Source organism: Bombus fervidus, chromosome 12 (genome assembly GCF_041682495.2).
Source record: "Bombus fervidus isolate BK054 chromosome 12, iyBomFerv1, whole genome shotgun sequence".
NCBI classification, from domain to species: domain Eukaryota; kingdom Metazoa; phylum Arthropoda; class Insecta; order Hymenoptera; family Apidae; genus Bombus; species Bombus fervidus.
In genome coordinates this window covers 411,498-433,676 of record NC_091528.1, presented here as the reverse complement: position 1 = coordinate 433,676, position 22,179 = coordinate 411,498, and the positions used below count along the sequence as shown (strand labels likewise).

At 33.9% G+C, this 22,179-nt stretch overlaps 1 protein-coding gene across 4 annotated transcripts in view; it reads left to right on the top strand.

Moving 5' to 3' along the window:
* Alpha-catr (alpha-catenin related) overlaps positions 1–22,179 on the top strand; it is a 63,441-nt gene that overhangs the window by 612 nt on the left and 40,650 nt on the right. The window contains exon 2 of one of the 4 annotated variants that reach the window (XM_072014384.1): positions 10,912–10,972. The exons of 2 other annotated variants lie outside the window; for them this stretch is intronic. In XM_072014384.1, the coding sequence (XP_071870485.1) occupies positions 10,958–10,972 (15 nt within the window). In that variant the 5' untranslated portion in view covers positions 10,912–10,957. Of the gene's footprint in view, positions 1–10,911; positions 10,973–16,220; positions 18,155–22,179 lie in introns of those variants that run through there. One more of the 4 variants, XM_072014383.1, reaches the window with a different exon arrangement.

Below are 22,179 nucleotides of genomic sequence, written 5' to 3'. Positions count from 1 at the left end.
GTGTGTATGCGGGGGATTAAGTGTTACTTACGACAGAGAACGTGCAGCATTAACCATTCCTGCGATATCGATTTGATCTTAACGGAAGTGCCCTTTTTAGGCCTCCATGGTTTTACTTTCAACAGAAACATCACTGTATTTGACAGTTCTCACGCCGGGCATGTGCTTTCTATCATCCAGCGACCGGACTGCCACGCGCTCCAACAGATATTTTGGTACTACATACACATACATACTTCTTTCTCTTCTACCTCCTTCTGTTATCCACCTTTTTTATTCTCACTCTTATAATCATGGCTACATACATGTCTATATATATATAGTTTATATATAGATAGTATATATATATATATACATTTTTATGTATGTATGTGTGTGTATGCATTTATCGGAAGTCACATGACTTGTGTTTCGTGTCGCGGCATCAATTTTGAGTTTTCATAAAATTATGACGAATTTTTCGTTGTGTGTAATTGCGGCATACACCCTATAATTTGTATGCATGGTCGTCGGTACACGCTAGGAAGCACACATGCAAAAGCATGCTATAAAAGTCAAAGCACGTTGGACGAATTTGTGAAAAGTTTTAATCGAATGAATTCGATCGGGTTAATGCACAAAACACCGACCATATTATATCACCATGGTAAATATACATTTAGATTAAATTATAGTTTCAATAAAACCTAAAAATTTACGAATCTAATCAATCCAAATACAAAAGCATATTCCTTCAACAACCTTTTTCGTTTTCGATTTTACAAAATTGAAAACGAGAAAAAAGATAAAGGAAATGCGTAGTACAGTGGAAAATAGAACCAAATATGTTTAACTACAGAGGCCGTTTCGTGACAAACTTTAGTCCCGTGATTAATGAAACAAACGCCTTTAGCCTTTGTCGCTGATTTCAGAAATGAAAAAGGGTCACAAAGATTTTCAGTCGTTTATAATAGTCTCTGTTCATAGCTGTGAAATTGATTCTCTATAAATATCGTGTCTATTCCCTGCAGCAAGTCGGATTGGATAATTTTCTTTAAATTTTCTTATGCACTATCAAAATATAACTGTAAACATAATCAAGTTGGTAAATTCTTTTAATAACGTTAGGTAATTAACAGATTTAGAATTTATATTAATTTAAAATTTAACTTAAAAGATCCAAAGATTTGAAAAATATTATTACAATATCATATTTTGTAAAACAAATATCAAAGGATTACTGCTCCTTTAATCAAATGAAATACAGTTCGTTTTCCTCTTTGAGTATATTTCAAAGGGTACGTGGCTTTAAAAGGAATCTGAATTGACGATAATCTTGTATCGCTGTCATCTGAAATCTTCACCTCTTTATAAGACGAAATAATCAAACATGAATCCCACAATCACTTTGTTCCTAAGAAAACATCGTTACCAAAGGCAGAAGAACAAATAAACAGATTCGATTGAATTTTTTGTATCGAAAGTCCATTTAATTTAATAATCAGCGGTCCAGTTATTTTGCATTACTTATAGCAGCTTCAGATGGTTACCTCGGTAATTCTATATCACGAAAGCTGAATGATTATATTGAATAGATTTACAAATATCGATGATCGTGAATATATTTAATTATATAGTATTACTATAAAATTTTGTTTAAGAAGGTAATGAATAATTTTAGAAAAATGTATCAGCATCGTTGAAAGATTTTTCGATTTCAAAAATTTTCATAGAGAACTTAGACGATTAGGAGCAAAATGCAAAAATGGCGTGTTTAAATAAAACTGATATGTGACAAAATGCTTTATAGATAGTCAGGTAATAGGAGTAATCGATCGGTCCAATTAACCAACCACCGTTTGCGGGCGTGTCGCGGTGAAAATTATTTCAAGTCAAAAGGGAGCGAAATATCAGTCGGTCATGAACGACCTTTGTGTCACGTTAAGCGATATTTCCTAATGTTAGTGCACACGTATGGCCACAAAGAAACGGGAAATTGGTGTGTATTGGTTAAACCTCTTAGATAGAGAAAGCACGCGAGTGTCTGGTGCATGACACAGAAGGCGATCGTTACGGGCTGCAGCCACTTGTTAGAGCTCCGTCTAGTCACCTCCTGCCTCTTTTTCCTATCTTTCTTCTACTTTTCCCTTTCCCTTTTCTATCCCCTTCTATCCTCTGACAGAGACCTTCGACCTATACTTTTCGTACAGTCTATTCTTCCCATCCGGTGATAGATTGGTGGTCGAACTGCAGTCAATATTTTATTGACCATCGCCTACTTTATTCGTTGGTAAGCACGATTATTTCCTTTAATGCCCATTCCTTTCTTTCATTTCATTTTCCTCTGATTATTTCAGGTTTTTCCACGGATCTTCGATCGATCGATCATTATTATAAAATAGATTTCCTCGTTTAATCCTTTCAAGACTATAGGTTGTTGCAATTAATTTTTTAAAAAACCGTCGAATTGTTATGATTTTTCTATTGTCATTCAAATCTAAGAATAAAATTCATTAAAAGAACTGACAAGTTACAAAGTATGAGAATTCGTGAATTTTTGTTGTTATTTAAAAAATAATTATAAAGTAAATTTAAAAGTTAAAGGGTAATTGTTAATGTTTTATTTTTCACGTCATCGCTATTAAGGAAGATAAATTAAAGAAAAATTCTTAGAGCACTTCAATTAATCGTGGTTCCACTATTGAACTCAGGTTTTGAATCGTCAATGTGTTAAAACTGAGACTGCAGGCTGTCCATCATTCGAGTCAATTGTAAATGCAAATTAGACACTAACTATAGAGTAATCTGCCGACTGATACCAACACCGTAAAATTTAGTTCCATATGAAATTTTAAAAGAAATCTTCGATCAATTTTCTTTTTTTATTGTATGTATTACTTCAGATAATTCCTATGATTGTATGCTTATTACTGTTATTGTACGTTTTTTACCTACAAAATTAAATTATTGTACGACTTCGAAAGATCTTTTTTTGTAAGTAAGGAATATAACGACAGCTTACTTTTAATACACGACAGCAGATTTATGAAGTCATTGCGATATGTTTTACTCGACTGATTAGGAAGATAGAATTGAACTTTAAATTATTCGAGTTTATGTTACTTTTCGACATTTTCTTAGAATACTTTGCATACTTTTAATATATTTGAAGTTATTCCACGATATTTATCTTTTCGAATGCTTCTTTCGCGGAATATATTTCAAATCCATTGTAAATGTAAAATTTTATTGTCTGTTATCCTCACTCCTTTTATCCTTGCTTTATTTCAAATTGTTATAAATGATTATATTTACTTTGATGTCTATCATTGTAGTGTAACATTTGCTTATGATTCGTGAACTTCTTACAAAATAATAATTTTATATTTTCTTTAATAATTTTTTAAATAATTTTATATCTTCTCCCTCTCCTTTTCCTTTTATAAAAGTACGTTATAATACTAGGAATATATCGTAGTCTCAGGTAGGAAAAAAAAAGAATTTTTAGTGGAGAAGTCGGCGACACATTCGTAAGCCACCAATATCTGGTGAGAATTTCTCGAGTGACACACTCGAACACTTCAATTAACCTCGATCTTCGACCTAACCCCACAGTGACCCATTACTGACACGTTACGATCAGTAACTACGACCACAGACTTCCGCAGTGTCTGTCCATGGTTATATATACGAGAAACTGTGACAGATAAATGGTGCCGTAAAGAGTTAAAACATCTCAAAAGATATTTTGCCAGTATTTCAACAAACTTATTCAACTTGGTCGTAAATCTTCTTAAAATGTTCTTTTACTACGGACATATCTCCTTCAAGCTTTCATACATAAACAGGGTTGCTTATGTTTTATAACTTCATCTTTATACGATTTTATGAAACACATTTTCTATTTTTATTCATATAAGAAGAGGAATTTAAAATAGATCCCGGAATTTTTCAATTGTAAACTCCATTGTCTGTTGTGCTCAAAAAAATTTGGAATAGGAATTTCATCAAAATCGTTTGCAAAAGACGCAATATAAACACGCGTAGGCTTAAAAGTACGATTTACATTTCTGCTTAAAACAGTTTCTTAATTTACGTTTCTCGTTTAAAGGAGTTTTAAAGTGGTACGTATTAAAGTTAATACTCTCTCTCTCAACAAACCGATTCTGGATTAGGTTCGAATAACGAGAAGCAATTTTCTCGTGCACATACCAAATCCCACTGATCCTAAGCGGTGACTTTGTCGGTAAATTTTCCACGGGAAAATTACTTTTCGTACTTTCGATCGTTCAGATGTTAGCGATTGAAGACACGGAAAGACAGAACTTTTCCCGACAGGTGTGCGCAATGAACTGTAATTTGCGACCTCAAAAAGCAATCATTGGCCTTAAGATCTTCGGCGAAGTCACTATAAACCTCAAACGTTTTAGAAAATTTAATAATGATGTATAATACAACGGTAATTATGATTTTGAAAATGAATTTATTTTTGTATGATCCTGATTTTGCAAATTTTGTCTATTTCCGAGCATCAAGTGCTCGAATTTTACTTTAAAAAATAATTTATATATAAATAATACTTTATATATATAAAATAAAATAATTAAAATTATTATTATTATAAAATAATTAAAATTATTATTATTATAAAATAATAAAATAATTTATATATAAATAATACTTTATACATATATATATGCGTATAATCATAAGAAAATATAATAAATGTAGAAAACGTAGCTATATTATAAGTACACGAATTCCAAATCAATTAAGATTACAGACAGTTAAAGTATATCTTTATTATATATTATATTGTTAATAGATTTAACTAATAAATTTTAAGCTTCTAGTCAACAAGGGAACTCTTCAGTTTAAGTGTAGTTTCGTCGCGTATTGTGGACAATCAATATTTCCTTCAGGGGTGTATTTATTTACTTGTTTCGATTTTTAATTTCATCATTAAGCAAAAAACTAGCCACCACATTTGTCGTTAGACATTACAATGTTTTACTCTAATTGTTTTCATTTTGCTTATATTGCGCTTACAGCATTTTCATCAAACATCATCATTGATCTTTTCGCATAAAGTTTGAAATTCCCTTAAAGCATTTTACAGTATTTACCTTTCGCATTTTCTCATATATTTATGAAAAGTTCAGAGGCGCAATGATGAAATTGAAATACATAAGAAACTTTCAGTGAATCCAACTTGAGGCTATGTGCTCAAGAAGTTTAATCATTCATTAAAATTCTTCCCACTATTTTCATTACCGCCTCGTGTTTTTTCACGTTCCTGTTGCCCTTGGAGTTTTAACGATATGCACAGTGTTCCCGTAATATTCAATATGGTGTTCCCATTGAAGAATCGCATTAATTTCTAATTAAACCAATAATGTCCTTTATTTATACAATATGTCCATTACAGAACGGAATTTATTGCACGAGATAATTAGTTGATATCAGTATAGTCTCCTTGTATTTATACTTTGGGTCTAATACAATTCTTTAAAGTTTTACGTAAACATCCATCAACAAATAATTTAGAAGTAATATATCTGCTTATGCAACGAACATATTTTTCGTCTACATGCAAAGCAAATATGCCAGAAACCATCGAATAAACTAATATTGGCCGTCGGTCTATATTATCTATCCAGTGATAGTGAAAGTTTGATTAACGTTTTGCTAGAGCTAAGAAGGGTTCATATCCACTGTATACATTGGACTTCAAATTATTCCATAGCCCATTAATATGATAAAAACCTACTATTATGCCAGAGCTAATTGTCTATATCATGTAATTTAAAACGAAAAGAAAGGTTATGCCGATATTTCTGCAGCAGTTTCAAAGGAAACCAGTTGTAGCTGTTCACGTGGCACATTCCGTATTCATTTGTCTCTTTGTATAGCGAGAGTTTGTACGAAGCAACCACCTGAATTTTCTCAGATAGTCTCCAATACTTTCAGTTGCTTTCTTATATATATAAATTAAATTCAGTTTATCAGATTACCATATATATATATGTCCCTTGTAAAATTGTATTCCAACAAAAACTCATTCGATCTTTCCAAAACCTATGTAAATTTCGTCCAGTCGCGGGGAGACGCGATCGCTTGACGTAGCGCGTCAACGGGAGTCGTAAATTCCCGTTACGATTGCACGAATTCACACCACGAGCAGGGCGATCCCTTTATTTCTTTTGGGATAATAGGGGTGATTGGTTTTTAATATAACTGGAATCCACAGTTATATAATATATATATATATATATATATTTATTTATTTATTTACACTAGCCTACAATAATTATTGCATCGATAGAAATTGTTTGACTTCGTCGTGTCGGAAAGCACAGTAATTGATTAATCCGAAGATTGATCGATTTGATGGATAGAACGCCGAGAACTTGACCTTTGATATGTATCGATGTTCGTTGAATTCGCGATTTTATCCGTTTAAGATGTATGCGGTACGATTTCTAAAGAAAGACTAAGTGCCCTAGGATAAATTTCTTGTCCTCTCGGGGAGACGACCCCCAACACGCTCGGATCACGCCACCGCTCGCGCCGATGATCACGTATGCCGACTTCTTTGTGAAATTAAAGAACGGATCGAATCGACGTTTCTGGAACTCGCAGCCGAGCGGCAACCATGCGCTCGTCGATACATTGTATGCCCCGTCGGGAAGATTAGACGATTCGTGTATGACGCTAGAGGACCGCGAGAGACGGTTAGAAATACGATCCATATCAAGCTTCGCGACGTAACAACCTACAACGCACCTACAACGAGTTAACGATGCTTAAGGAAAATTTGTTTCCCATAAATTAGATACTTGGTTCATTTCTTGTAAGCCGTTTCGATCGCCATTTCGTAATCAAAATCAAGATAAAGTTAAAAAAGAAGTATCTATTCTTTATCTTACATGATTTTGTTTCGCTTAAAAACATGATCAAATAGGAATAAATCCCATAATTGGAAACATTGGGCTCTTTCTTAACCGCCTAGCCACAATAAAAGGCTTTAGACAGACTATAGCATCGCGGCAATTATATTAAAAGCAGTGTAATGCCGTTTTTCGAGCGTGATAGTCCATTAAGAGGGAATGCCACAAATTTCAATCTTCAACGCGCACCACCTTAAAACGTCCATCGCCGTTTCTATCATCAGTCGTGTTAGATCCAGCACAATAAATTGCACGTATCGGTGACCATTGTACTGGAATGAAAAGTTACCAGCCTTTTCTACTTATTACTACTTATCTGAAATGAATGGCGTATAAAGATTTTATGTCGCACAACGCTTTTGCATGATCTCCAGTCTTAACAAAGATAGGGGAACAAATAAACATAAATGAGAGAACATTTCATTATCGCTATTAATCTAAACAAGCAAAGGAAAGATTCTGTTACTACATTTATAACACAGATTACAAATACATAATCAAAATTGTACTTATTAAATTTTTTCGTAATGGATATAAAATAACGAAAATATTGGGTTCGAAAAATTTGTAGCACAATTTACATAAAAAATAAGAAGTCACATTTTGGAACAGCCTGCTCCAATCTTCTCTTCTACTTTCCCATAGAAAGAAAAAAATAATAAAAAGAAAGAATGGAGAAATCTAAACAAGTGACATGGTTTTGTCGAAAAATTTCACTGATTTACCGATCGTAATAACGTCTGAGAGAAGATCATTCAATGAAAGTCCGAAGCGTATTCACGACGTTTCACATTGTCTGGATTTCTGAAGGAGACTGAATCGAGATTGCATAAGTGCGAAGCGTTTGCAGCAAAGTTCGTAGGCTGAGAAAATATGGGCCAATCGTAACTTAAGAAGTAAAATCTGTGGAATCTTTGCGTCATTATCTTTTAATCGATTACGAATTTGACAAATTCAAAATTTACCAATCCAATTTTATATATATATATATATATTATTATTATTATAGATTTTTTATTTTTATATCTCGTATTCGATAATTAATGAAAAGAAAAAGTAATTCAGTAAGTGTAAAAGCGAAATAGAACCGATAGATACGAATCGAGAGCAGAAAAGTACAAGCATCAGTGGTTGAATGTAAACTGTTTCATTTTGTGAACCATTAATAGTTACAAAGTGATACGAGAGTGAGTACCTGACACTGCATCTAATATTAAAATGTCCAGAAGACACGTTTTGGTGTTAAAGCACCGATACCTTTCGATCAGCTACGATCAACATTTTTCATGCAATTTTTACTCCATTTCTATCGAAACGTTATTTTGATATTAATGTTAAATTAATCTGACCTTTTATTTGTATTTCAAGGCATTCGATTATAATATGAATCTCTAGAATCTATATGAATATCTAGAAGAATGTACTATTAAAAACTTGAATTATGACTTTAGACTATTCTTGATAATTATTTTTTTATTCATCGATACTCGAATTCTTATGATCTTTAGTACGTGATTCAAACAATAAATGATTCTTCCGTATTTACAAATTCAAATTTGAGAAATTTTTTAAGGATAACAATTTACTACTGAATTTTTGGTAAAAACAGATCACAGTCAAGCGAATTATACATCTACACATACCGCAACATTCCCCAATTTGAAGATATAACAATGAAATAGTTGGCTCTTGTTGGCAATGAAAACGCGAAATACCAAAGAAACGTATAAATTACGAAAGATAAACTAGAACAGAGAATGAGGAAAGCATCTGAATAGGGTAAAGAAATCGAAACCGTTGTATAGTTTCCTGGCGAACTGAGAAATATCAAAGTTGTTTGTTTTTCGTTATTTTAATTTCCAGACTGCAGAGATTTCATAAATACTCCGCGTCAACCGCGCATAAATCAATGAGACGCGATAAAACGGTTGAATCTTGCATTTTACGTAATATTTAATATCAAAACCTGCATTTTCTGGTATTCGCTACAATATTCATCTTTCTTACGATCATGCGCATATAATATACGGTAGCAATGTTTTATAAATTATGTAGGTATATTAATATTTTACAATATTGTTAACCTTATTTTTCATAAAAGATTAAATTTTAAATGGTGAAGCTCAAATTCGTAACGATTCCCGCTTAATTTTTTTACAAATTTAATAGCGCGAACAATCTTTATAATTTACGAAATGGAAATCTAGAAATTTTTATGCGAAGTGTGCACAATTTAATTTTATAGTAACGAGCACAGATTCCTTGAAACAGTGCAAAAGGCGTATCGTTCGTATTTATATATTTTACTTTAATTAAATGTCATTTATCTAATGGTAACTGCCTGTTTAAACAACATCAAATTGTGGTACACGTAAAATTAATTTCACATTGGAAACTTCATAAATGTTGCAGTATATGCAGTTATGAAACACGGTTGTACGAATTTCTGGATCAGGAAGTTATAATTATTTTAAAATAGTCTTTAGCTCTCTTCTTCACTAAGCAAACTTTTACATCCTCGTTTTCACGTCCAACGATAATTCGGCACTATTTCCTGTGACTAAAATTTCAGTGCAAGAGAAGAAAAAAAAAATTTTGTCGACATTTCCTTTTTCGTAATTACACGGCCGGTATAACTTGATGAGCAATAATGTCTTTTTCAAACTATTTAATCGAAAAAGATTTACTAAAGAATTGTCGTCGATTTCCAAATGATCGTTTGGAATATTTTCCAAGATTTATTTATTGCTTTATTTATTTTCGCAAGAGTCAATAGCGTAATCAGAATTTCACGAACGTAATCCTTTCCTTGGACGTCTTATTTAGGACGACGTTTCTCAAGAACGAAACGGCCTGATTTCTCTTCTACGTGATAGTGATGCAATGAATAAGCTATGGAACAAAAGTAAACGAGGAAACAAAGGGATATTGATAAAATGAAGAGAAGGCAACGGAGAGAGAAAAATGTGATTTATCTTACACAATAATAGCAGGTTTGTGTTCGTTGATGACAAACATATCAAACAAGAAAAATGTCAAATTTGATCGTCTCGTTTCGCGAAGTGGGTCGCCTAGAAAAAGAAAACTCGAAACTTTCTTATGTTTCGTTGTTACTTCATACTCTTAGCTCACTTATCAGAGCATCATCGGTGCCTGTATAAACTGAACGATTCTGGATATACGAGATTCATCCGATGAAATTCGCATTCTATTTTTTATCGCGAATAAATTTTCCCAAGACGAGTTGAATTTTACATTTTCACTCTTCAATTCTTCGAAACCTTGACCGTTAATGTTTCTTCTCTTTAGATGCAATTTGTTCTTGACTTTGAAAAAAAATGTTCAGCTGTTTGCTTCTTCGGTATTATTTCTAGCGGAATATTTTAATAGCATTTTACTATGTTAACAGAAAACAGCTCGAGTAAGTGTAAATTGCAAAAAAATATTCATGTTTTGGTACATGAAGCAAGTACTAAATGTAAGAATCTTTTTACTACGGCGATTAATATTTTTATAGTGAAACTTTCTCGCGACAGCTTCCCTTCGTACTTTATTGCCCTCCATTTCCACAGGGAAGACTACTTTATTAGGTATCTCATCACTTGTCGCGTATGAAGTATTTGACGTATCTCGAGCGTGTGTTTCCACGTAATAATAATACCGTAAATATTATTCCATGATAACGTAGCAAAGACATACTGAGGTAATATCATTTCACATTATGGCGAATTTCGGAAGGGATATACGACGTTATTTCTGGAGAATGTCGAAATCCTCGTCGCGAAAATAAAATCAAAGCTCATGCTCTGTGGCGCAACGCGCCGTGCCGCAACGCGACGCGACGACGGCCAGAAATACCGTACACGGGAAAATAGCGTCGCTTTTGTTTTTACGCTAGAAAGTAGAGCGAACAAGAAATCAGCGCGGCTGCACGAGATCATGATTTTTCACTCAACGTGAATGTACGATATATGTGTTCTAGGCACTTCTTCTCAATCTTCGACAGGCGAATTGAGTTCGTAGGTATAATGGGTTCTTCCATGGTAAGTGTTTAGTGGACATTGTTCCACCGATACATAATCGCTACCTACATGTGGTGTAACACTATTAGAATTATCTAGATGATTAGAGGTATTATCCAATGATGTTGTTTACGTGTACGTATTAGAGAAAGAGAAAGAAAGAAAGGAATAGACAGAAAACCGAACTCAACTGAATATTTCTTTCCAAGCTTTCGCAAAAATTTGTTGCAATACTGTTCTAGTTCGATGTAATTAGAGACAAAAAAGAACAACAAAGCATAAATGGTTGGAAGGTTTGTTACATTGGCATAGAGATCCGTAGAAAGCGTTAATTGTCGATTGTTGTGTATGATTAGAAAAAAGAAGGAGAAAATTGTAACCATTGTATCGCCATATTTGTGTTTTTCTAATATATTATCGAATATTTTTGTTTCCGCTACTTTTGTTCGAGTAGTCTATCTGACGAACGAAGCATGATTTCAATATAAAGCTCGGTTTGCTATACTGTTACGTTATATTACGTTAGAGTTGGAGGGTTTTGAGTTTTCACTCGCTAGATCCGTCGGAAGGACGATCGCTTCTTTCGTCGGTGAGATTTTTCGATGCTCCTCGGTGAAGTAGTACAACTTTTAAATATTAATTTTCTCTTTTGTTCTCTCAAATTTTATGTCTTTGAAATTTACTTCGACACAAGTCGTATCGTAATTGTAAAGTGGCCGAAAATTCTCAGAGCTATGCGACCAATTTTGAAATAGAATTCATATCATTAATTTTTAATAGTCGTTGTTCGTGTAACGATATTTTTTTCTAACATACCTGGCAGTAATGTCTAACAGTAATATAAAATCAAATTAGAAGAACAGGTATTTAAATTCCCTTGAAAAAAGTTTTCAACTTTTAATTTCTTTTAAGAATATGTTTTCAAAGATATGCTCGTAAAAACCCTTAAATTCGATTTTCTTAGTGTAATTTCGTAACTTGATCAAATGGAACTCTTACGTACGTTTTATACTACGTGAAATTGCAATTTTTGACAGAGTTACAACAAATAGCTGAATATCTATTAAATATTCTTCCGAATATCCTTAAATATCCTGTCGATTCTTATTATTATAATTACTTTTGCGTTCTTTTCTACAACCGTTTTAACTATTTCTTTACTTTCGTTTCTTTGTTATTGTCGTTTCCTTTCCTTTCTTTTCTTTCCTTTTCTTTCCTTTCCTTTCCACTTTTCTCTTCTTTCCTTTCCTCTCCACTCCTCACCTTTCCTTTCCTCTTCTTTTCTTTTCTTTCCTTTCCTTTCCTTTCCTTTCATTTAGAACATAAGATCGATGTAATAAAAAAGTAAAATTCCGTTAAGAGCACGTCCCGTTTCCAAACGATGTTCCCTCAAATTATCATACAATTCAATGCGTCCATTGTCTTGCTCGAGGGAAATTTCATTATAAAAATTGCTTCTTGTAAAAGACGAAAGCTTTTCCTTTTTGTTCTTCGTACAAATTAGCTAATGCAGTACAGTGGGTAAAAGAGCACCGATCGCAAACAGTAAATACTTCGAAAAGGATTAAATCGATGGGTTTTCCTGTGAATACGTATCTCATTAACTAGCGATCCGAGTGACACATAAAACATCGACTGTATATGACACATCTGAAGTATGTTATAACTATAAGAGGTCCATAAAAAGGAGCCGCCATGGCACCGTATAGTATACATATTACATATATGCAGTAGAAATTCGGAAAATGAAAGCGCCAATGCAAAGCTCATAGCTGTTTGTTACTCTGGGAAGTTAATTAAATATTACTCGTAATATTAAGTTGGAACATTTGAAATGTTTTTCTCAGATACAATTTAAATTTATTCACTTTAAGGTTGATCGATTCACCTCACGTATTATTATGCATTATTAGAATTGTTAATAAAAGTTCTGAAGATGGCTAACATGACAGTTTACACGTACCTATATAAAACGGTATTAAGTTTATTCCGCACAATATGTACCTTCTTAATCAAGTAGAAGTGATAGATAAGCCAGCTGCGTGGAATTCCTGGTTTTCTCTCACGTGTCGCACGAAGTGTGTAGGAAAGTATCGCACATAGATTTCCATGGAAAGACGTTTTCGATGACTTACTTTAAGGTATTTACTTCCCCTAATCTTTCATATGGCACGGTACGTACATATCTAGTCGATGCAGATACATTGGCACTCTATCATTGCACTATCAAACAAAAACCGATTTCCTACTCCCTACGAGACCTGCAAAGTTCACATCTTCTGATTCATTACTACTCCGAAACATATTTTCTATTTATGTATTTTTTACTGTATAATCGAATAGCTACTGGATCTAAAATATTAATGCTCGATAGATGCAAAAAAATTGAATTTCTTGTTATCGTAAAAGAGAAAAAACATTATCGTTTGCGACAAATTACAATAAAAGCATCAGTTTTACGATAGAGTGTTCTCTGAAAACTCTTTTCTTATTTCTCGCGTGCTTCCACAAGTGGAAGAAACCTTCGAGCCGTAAGGCTACCGCAAATATGTATAGCAGTCACGTTTCCTGCTTAGTGTTCTCCTTTTGCAAATCGTACCGCTTTTGTCTCATTTTGGCGTTTAGCTGCGCTTCTTTTTCTGAAATTTCTTCGTTCCCTTTTGCGATTTCTCTTTACCGGTCTAATTATACAGGATTCATTTTTTCTCTTATCGAAATAACAAGCAAGATCCTATAACGAGAACAATACAATATATTGGAAATTATAAAAGAGAGAAAGAGAAGCTTTGTAAGTGTGAATGTATGATGGAATCTATTTGTATGTAATGTTGTTTTACGGAACATATTTGATACGTATTTTTTCATTACCTTTTTACATCAAAGAGAAAGAGAATGATAAAAATACGTCATTTCTAAGTTGAACCATTCTTTAAAAGCTGAATAATTTTAGATATATTTTAAAAATCAATTTTTCAAAATATACAGAAAAAATGTTTTAAATTTTCAAACACTGCGTCTCGTATGAATCTTATAACCGCATATGTCCGATCACGCACAATCTCTTTCTACTGAATTGTACAGATTGATTTCCTGTATCAATTTCAAAATGTAAATGAAATTTTGTTTATATCTCTGAATATGTTATCGTCAAAAAAATGCTTGGAAAACGTATTATTGTGTATTACGACTTTATAAATTTCTTTTCTCTTTTATTCGTATTTAACTTCAACATGAAATGAGAAAAATAAAAGAAGAAACAGAACGGATTTGGTAATTTATATGGAGACGGTATACACGATTAGTTCGTATATTTTAAAGAGACTAGACTTGAATTTTTACTTCTTTTGCATGTGATATCTTTGCCCTCCATTCGCAAAATATATTTTTAACTCTACGTCATATTCCCTTCGTATTTCGTTGCGGCGAAATCTCCTTCGCGACGCTTGGCTTCTAAGATTTCATGTTATCCTTGCAAGGAGATATACAAGATCGCTGTCCCATGATTATAATAATATAGCGCTTCCTGGTCTTATATTAATTCCCGTTCTTTAGTAATATTATCGCTGCTTCATAAAGACGCTTCTTGTATAGAAATTATTAGATAAATTCGCTACTTTCGCTGCTATTTAAAATCCTATTTATTTGTACGGGCAACGATGAGAAAACTCGCTTTTGTGGTCCAATACTTTCTTACATGGTATGTACATTTAAATTTAAGAAGCTTCTGAGCGAAGCTGAATGTAAATTAACCAATTTTGGAAAAAACGTAAAAGGTAGTAATCTCAATCTATTACGAATAGTAATGCGTGAGCGATTTGAAATTGTCCATTAGCACGAAAAAAATCGACATTATTTCGCCAAAAAATGAAGTCAACATATTTCAACCGTTTTAGATAATTGTTAATAAGTATACTATATACTATATATACTAGTATATACTATATATCAGTGTGAAAGTTATTCGAGCTTCAAATTGGTCGCAGAACTTTTTAAAAGCTTTATTTAAGTCGTCATCTAGATTAGTTCGTTTTCAAACTTGTTCGACTTCCTAAACGAGTAAATCATCATCAAACAAGTGCTAGTAATATACGGACTCGATAATAATTATTTTGTACCAAACGAAAGTCGAGCCAAACAGCATTAAACACGCGCTTTCATTTCTTATTGATATTTTTTTAAGTTATCCGTATTGCCTATAGAAAATTTGTGATAAGAAAAAATCAGCGAACCAAATGGTTTATCTTTGGTTTGACTCACGCCAGTCGCGTAAAACGCTTTTAATGGTTCGATAATCGAATATCTGTCATCAGTTTTTCATCGAACATGTGAAGAACTACAGCTCCAGATTTACGAACACGAGTTGCATAAATAAGAAATATGGTTTTGTGACGATCCTCTGCACGATGTCGATTAATAAAGATTTGTTGCGACTTTGTTGCTCGTATTTCCTTTTGGACAAATTGCTTACAGAAATGGTATTAGGAACAGAACGTGCTTAGTCGCATAGAAAATAGCTTATTGTCAAAATTACTTCACTTTGTATCTCTCGACCAAAAGAAAGAAATATAAGTCGAATCAGCGTTGAAATTTCGGTATTTGGTCCGATCGAAGATTCGACTGTAACGAAAGTTACATCGATATGGATATCGAGGTAAAAGATCGATATTGAGAAAAATTAACGACAACCAAGCGTGGCTATTGTCGACGAACCAACAAAAGATTCAAAACTAGCGGTGCAAATGTTCCTATCCTCGTCGTCGTCGATCCGTAACCAAGAAATTCCCGCGCTTTTACGCTTGGGTGAACATTACAGAAAAGAAAAAAGATAATAAAAAAGTGAAAAAATTAAAAAATGAGGTATGATTCCAGTCTATATAATCACAATAGAAACGTTGAACGTGGAAATCTGGTATAGAGAATGGTCGGTGGTGGAGGACGATGGGAAAACGAAGATGGATCCCAGCGACGCAGAAGGGAATCGGCAAACGGAAACTGGAAGAACGATGGAACTGTGAAAATTACGATTTCGCGGGCGAAAGTGCGGGCCTGCCGACGTATTGATTGTCGGTCGGTGGAGAGAGTCAGCGCGCCTGTGCTCCAACGTTTCACGCAAAGACCACGAGAGAAAGGGAGAGAGAACAAGAGAGGAAGCACACCAGTAACGAAGAGAGGAAGCAGCGAGGGCGCACGGAGGGCACACGGAGGGCGGAGAAACATCGACAGCGGTAGAGAGGGTATAGAAGAGGGAGAAACACCCTCGCCCCCGTGGTCCTGCTGCCGCCGTGTCGGTTTCCAGTCCAGTCTTCCCCTAGGCACTCGGCAGGCCGGTACCTGTTTCTCGAAGCGACACGCGCTCTGTCTGTCGTTCTCGCAGTACACTCGTCAAACACACGACATTCATACATACATACATACATACATACATGCACACACACGCATATTCTTGGATACGCAGATACAAGCCATACACTCGTGGATACGGTTCTTCTGCACGTATGAGTCTACACACGCATAAAACAGTTCGCCACGACGCACGATGTATCTGTATATATGATACATAAAGATATACGGAGAGAAAAATATAACATACATAATATAAGGAGAGGAGGCATATGCGAGCGCACACGTAGGAAACACCAACCGCTCAGAGGCACCCACATGTCTACTCACACTGTGTACACGCGTACGCGAGAGACCGTGCCGCACACACGCAACGAGTGGTCATCGTCTTCATCTTTGTCGTTTTTGTCGTCATCGTCATCGTCGGCTTCGTTTTCAACTTGTTCGTCATCGTCGTCATCGCCGTTCTCGTCGCTTCTCTACTCCTCCGTCGTCGCTTCGTCCCTCTATATCACACGGCACAGTTACAGAAGGAAACGAACAAAACCAGGCGTGACATCGTAAAAGAAACGAGGAATAACTCACACACGATCGGCTGACGAAGAATTGCGTGGCAAACAGAGATTATGGCCCGTGAAGGGAATTAAACCTCGTGCCGGTTTCCTTCCTGCAGAAAAGATTCGCTGCTTCGGGAAATATCAATCGAGACTCGGCAACCTACGATCTTGCGTGCGAAACCGTTGTTAGGGATTCGATAAATAGAGGTTCGAGATTACTGGAAATGTCATCATAGCCGACGGAAGTCAAGGATATTCGACCATTGGTGTCTGATATCATTTCTGAAAAACGAAGGATTCCGTTGGTTATTGTGATCGGTGGGAAATCGATCGGGTGAAACGTGGACGACTCGCGATATCGTCAACGACATGATCGTTTCATCTTGAATCATAGGAGAAAAAGAACGAGGCCTAACCGGTGCCCTTCCATTATCATGTGAAAATCTGGTAACCGGTTCATGCAAACCTGGCATCGTGCTATTTAGTGGACGGCAAACTGTTAACACGCAAGAGAAGTTACCGGTAGAAAGTTAGTCTGCTGCGTATTGCGGATCATGAACACCGTTTGAAGGGCGACAACAAACTTTAAAAGTGGGGTTCATCGTACCACTCTTCGTCGGAGACAAGTCCTGAGCCTGTGGCAGTAGCCTAAAAACAGTGATCTTCCTGCAGATATACATATATATATAAATATACATAAACGTCTATTTTTGTTCTTCTTCGGTTCGAAAGCCGAGCCCATTTTTTCCGGAACTGGTCATATTAGCGAAGCAAAGAGATAAATATTAAAAATTATCGTAATTCTAACGAAGAAGCAGAGAACACACTTGTTAACGAACGACATCACCTGCACCGAGAGAGATTAAATATTTCTATATATAGAAATCTATATATGTATATACATACATATATATATCTGTATATCTATCTATATATATATATGTATATATGCATATATATAAATGGAAAGCATACATATCTTAACGATGTTGATGATTCATAGTATATTTTGATCATACCGAGAGTAAGATAGAAACAAAGAGTGTGAGTGAGAAAAAGACAGAGAGAAAGAAATTAGCGTGAGAGCGATCAGACAAATCGACAGAAATAATAATAAAAAGAGTTCGTAATATATGTAGAAAGATAAAAGTAGATATTAAATCGTAAATAATAAAACAAGGGAAAAAAAGGAGACGAAGATCGAATCGTTCGAGCCTGATCGTCATTTATAATTGCCTACATGCCTGCCGCATTCTATCGACGTGACAGAAGCATGTACGACTGTGACATGATTCCTGATCGTCAGGTATGTTTTACGATAATCCAGTACTTTGCTTTTAATCTGCCGCATCGAAATTTCCATCGTTTCGTGACACGTCGAACAAAGATCGAGTTGTATCGGGGAAGTCTAAGTGGAAATCGTGATAAATCGATAAACATGTGTTTTCAAAAAATGTCGCAAAGATTGAAACGAAATGTGGAAGAATCGATAAAGTTTCGAATGCTTTCCGATCGTTTTTGAAAAATAAAAATAGTTACGAGCAATTTTAAGATAAAAAACAAATATGTCCGAGTACCACACGAGCAAGTGATATTTCTTTTTCAAATGATTTCATTTTATACCTGAAAGAAAATCTTATTTTTTCTCTTATGAACACAATTACTAGAAGCATATATCTTCCATTAACTGTGATCAAAAAATTTTGTATAGCATATAATCGAGTAATACTCTAAAGATTGGAGATTACATTAACAAAACAAGCAACGGTATTTTTACTGTCCTTTATGATTTCCACCAATAAAAAAAATCGCAGAAAGGTCATCTTAAATGTCTGTAATTAATTCGCGAAGGTTATACGATCATTATCATTGCATCTATATCAAACGGTCGCGACACAAAGCGGATCTTTGCGCGAATCCGAGTGCAATGTTTCTTTGTCAACTTAAACTAATATTTTATTTAATAATTTGAAAATAAATAATCTTCCTATTGTTCTTTCCGTAACATAGTTAAGTTAAAATATTTTTCGTATGAATTTGAAACCAGCGATAAGTCCAGTAACGATAACGTTCATTTTAGAATGGAAATGGCGATGATTGATCTAAAAATATAATTCCCTTAAGCGTTTACACAAGAGTGAGAAAACAAGCTAGAATGGTAGAACAGCTTTGAAACCATCGGTTAGGTAAAATATTCTCGATAAATTCTTGCTGAATCTTCGATACAGTCCACGAGTAAACTGAATTATTACATCTGATCATGATTATCGTAACATGCGATAAAAAATGAAACGGTTTTGCAAGCAAGAGGAATTCTTTCAATTCGATTATTATGTAGTTTTATAGGTCTTGTTTCTTTATCAAAAATTTGACATGAAATAAAGGATTAAGACTAGAGGATTACGAGTTCGATTATTGATATATTCTCCTTGAGCCCTGTCATTTAGGAAGCAATTCTTCTAAATTAGCTAAAATCTCAATGACTTGGAGCTCGATTAAAATTTGTTAATTAACATTCCCCTACCGCGATTTCAAAAACCATGTTCCTAATTAATATTTTCGCAAATACTCTTGCTTTGGGTCTTCGGTTTCTATTATTCTTTTAGCCTCCTAGCCTTATTGAAGTTTGCATTTATCGTAAATTAAATACCAATTGAGAAAATAGGCAACTACAAAATAGGTAACGATACTTTACTGAAAATCGATAATAAAAAACAACAAAATTTACATAGCGATCTATGTAATATATTATATTATACGTAAGTCATACTGATTTTTTAAAATTCTGTGATATTTTCAATTTCGTGAGACTTTCATTCACATTCTATTAGAAATTCCGTATTTTAACGGAAATCTGTTAGACGTATCATAAAGAATATAAAGTATGCAATGCATCACTTTGTCAGTAAACGTGTATCGAATAAAAAAAACCGAAAGAAAATTAAGAAAGTGACAAAAAACAGATCTAGAAAGATAGAAAGGTGAAACGATGGCCCTGCTTCTGCAAAATAACGACGTCTCTAAGCTATCTTTTGATTGGTATAACACTCTAAGAATTTGAAATTGAAGTGTACGAAATAGGTGCTTGTCTAATTCTACCGATCTTGGTGACGGAATATCTTGTTTCAGAGGAAAGTTCAGTTTCCAAGCAGTTTCGTCGTAATTTCTGTCCAATTTTGGTTCTTAATCTCCACCTCTAATCTAGAACTATTAATCCTTTTTCACTTAGAATTGTGGTCAATATTATCGCGTTTCGCATCTAAGACAACTTTGTCTTTGAGGATATTATAGTATTTACCGCAATAAAAGATTTATTTAGTTCTAATTTCAATTTGTGACACAGCTAACATTTTGAATTTCAACAAGGGACGAGATGTACGTGAAATGAACATGATTTGATAGTGATCACGAGATCACGTTAAAAGAGATATCTGTGATCATCGATGCGAGTAGAAAATCCAATCAACTATGAATATTTCAACAACTTTCAACGATGCGAATTCCGTCGAAGTATTTTGGAAGAATGTTTATGTGCCGATCATTCATTTTTGTATTAACAATGATTTTTTCGTATTTCTCTCCGAGCTTAAGATAATTTATACCGATAGAAAAGGTACAATTTGCTTCAAATTGCTACAAAATGGAGAATTAAAAAATTCTTGATAATTATGCTAATTGATCTACCATTGATTGCATCGTGAAACTTCATATCGTGAAAATAATGGTGAAAATTCGATTAAATATATCTTTAAGTACTATTCACAACATTGTTCTCATAGATTCGTCGGCCGCTATCTGGATTCGGTCGACCCTCGAAATCTCTCACTTTTAGGGAGAATCCCCAACGGAGGAAACCGCCCTTTCTCCGCTATTCTGTGTCTTTTCTCTGCTATTCTGTGTCGTTTTTCCTTGAGAAAAGGCAACTAAGCTGGTGTGGCAAAGTCATCTCGGTGAAGCGAATTTCGTACCAAGTCTACCATTAAACCCTACTTATTACTTTCTCTCGGGGACATAGCAAACAGATATTTTTCATATTGAGAAAAATTATTAGGCTCTATGTCCAACATGTTCTAATGCTCGATCTTTGTTGTCATTTTATTTCGAGAACAACGGAGAATGAAACCATATTCTATACAATTTCCAAGTGGTTAAATACGATATAATTTGAAATATTTATTTTTCTTTTATATATACAATTTACTAAAATGAACGCATTTATTACTTTTATCGAGTAAAAAATTTACGTGTTGCGTGCAAAATTAAATCGTTTCTCACGATACTTTATTATTTAGAACACCTAAGGCTAGCTAATATTTGAATTATTGAATTATTAAGTTTAAATATTCTTTTCTCATGTATCGATACATACTTACGTGTTTTTATAGTTTTTCGTTGGTAAGCACTGATCGATCTACTCGTAACAAACAAGTTTACAATAAATTTAAATATAGAACAGAATTATCTAGTGATATCGTAAAGAATCTTTACTTAGAAATAACGAGACACATTAAAAGGAATTCTACCTTATTCTAACTTATTTTCATAAGTTTTAAATTTTATGAGTTTTATTTTTATAAGTTTATTTTTATTTTATATTTTTATAAGACTGTAGTATTTATTTTGTTTATTTATTTATTTTTTTATTATAACTATTCCTTTTCGGCTTAGGATGCCTTCCGACTTGCACCGTATCTATAATACATTCACATTCTAAACTCTTATCTTATTAACACTAGAACTACCGATAATTAACACGAAGTTATTTCTACCGAAGCCAGTCAAAATGACCGGCCTTTAAAAAGTACGTAATAATAGAATATTTTTATATTTATTGATTTATTACTTTCTTACAGAAGCAATTCCATGTTATGTAGTACATTTTTGGTATTATTAATCGATCTGGGACCATAATCCCTAAACGAGAGTCGACACATTTATAAAATTGTAGAACCAGTCATTTTGACTGCTGTGGTATTACTAGTGTTAGTATCTAGCGATATAGCGATCGATCCGGAATTTTCGTGATAACTGATATCATCATATCGAATGATACGCAGTAAAAATTTTCAAAACGTGTGGGAAGTTGTACAAAACGAGGAAACTGGTTAATTGGGGTTCAATAAATAGATTGCAGGACCCTTGTACACTTTGACAAGTACCAGTCATTGTGACTGATATTAGTATAAACAGCCTTGACACAAAATTATTTTGATTTTGAATACATAAAAAACAAAATAAAATTCATTAGATTATTCTTTTATTTATCTTTGCGAAAGTTATTACATCATTGCGAAAAAAAAAAGAAAAAAAATATAACGTGAAGTAGGAACT